General features: G+C 36.2%; 1 protein-coding gene across 1 annotated transcript in view; it reads left to right on the top strand.

Moving 5' to 3' along the window:
* Window positions 1-1,372, top strand: part of DNAH6 (dynein, axonemal, heavy chain 6) — a 318,529-nt gene that overhangs the window by 201,378 nt on the left and 115,779 nt on the right. The window contains exon 42 of the mRNA XM_012644194.1: window positions 143-216. Within this exon, the coding sequence (XP_012499648.1) occupies window positions 143-216 (74 nt within the window). The remainder of the gene's footprint in view (window positions 1-142; window positions 217-1,372) is intronic.

Here is a 1,372-nt window from a genome sequence, read left to right as displayed (position 1 = left end):
CATGGCTTTCTCTCAGTTTTCCTTTGTATTAATTAAGTCTTCTAAGTAAAGTAGCAACTGATATTATTCTGTATGTCTTATCATTAAAACACTGCATTCAAGCTTATCATTATACTAAAAATTGCTTTTGTTTGTTAAATAGACAAACATTTTGGAATTGCAATTGGCCTGGAATATTTTTTGAACAAGCCCATCATATTTGGAGATTTCATTAAGGTAAGTATGTTGTATTGACCTGACTACACTTGAAGATTATAAACCATTTGCTATTTTCCAATCCAGGTTCATATCTTATAACAATTTTACATGTGTGAAGATTAAAGATCTAGGCTAGTTGTTAGCAAACTATGGCCCATGGGCCAAATCTGCCTGCCACCTCTTTTTGTAAACAAAGTTCTGTGGAGCGCAGCCACATCCATTCATCTGTGCACTATTTGTGTGATTGCTTTTGCACTACCGCAGGAGAGCACAGTAGTACCAACAAAGACCATATAACTTGCAAAGCCTAAAATATTTACTATCCGACCCTTTACAGAAAAAGTATGTTGACCCCTGATCTAAGTACGTTCATGTTGGTAATAGTTTGAATCAGAGAGCCATCAGTTGTTGGATTTGGAAAGAAACAGAGAGGTTTAGTCTCTTAATTCAGGATCTTATTATAGTCTATGTAGCTGTTCAGCCTCTGCTTAAATGCATCCAGTGATAGGAAGCTAATTTTAGTGAACGGAACTGCCCTCTTCATTTCAGGATAACTCTAATTAATAGCAAAATTTTTCTTGTATTTAACTTCCTTTTTCTTATAAGCTCCTCGAGTCTCCCCCCCACCAAATATTATCTACATACGGGCTAATTTTACCTTCTGGGCCTGCCTAGAATAAATCTTCCATCTCACCACCCTATAATGGCAGATAGCCATCTTGTTTTACCAAGTTGACTCTTGTTTAGGTAAAACATTCCCAGTGACTCCAAGAGGGCAGGAGCCATGTCTGTTTTGTTTACCCTAAGTCCCCAGCTTCCTATACAGAGCTAGGTACACAGCAGTCTCCCAATCAATGCTGGTTCAACAAATGACCAAATTCATCTTTATGTTATATGTATGCAATACCTCGCCACTCTGGTAACCCCCTCTAGATGAGTATTACTACCTGGCAAATAAAAAAGATAAACAATTTATTTGTGTGAGATATATCTATTTAAATCCATGTGAATTTTATTGTCAAGATCACTGAAATTCCAATGTAGCATTTGAAGAAATTAAATGAAATGGATTTTCCAGGTTATGCATTTTATGTATATTCATATATCAGAATTGATCCAACTTGGTTCTTCTCCCCTAAATCATCTTATAGTTTGGAGCAGATAAGTCTGATCG

The sequence above is a fragment of the Propithecus coquereli genome, unplaced genomic scaffold (assembly GCF_000956105.1).
Source record: "Propithecus coquereli isolate 6110/MARCELLA unplaced genomic scaffold, Pcoq_1.0 Scaffold208, whole genome shotgun sequence".
Lineage (NCBI taxonomy): Eukaryota > Metazoa > Chordata > Mammalia > Primates > Indriidae > Propithecus > Propithecus coquereli.
Note: the sequence above shows the minus strand (reverse complement) of the source record. Positions and strands in the feature narration are given on the sequence as shown.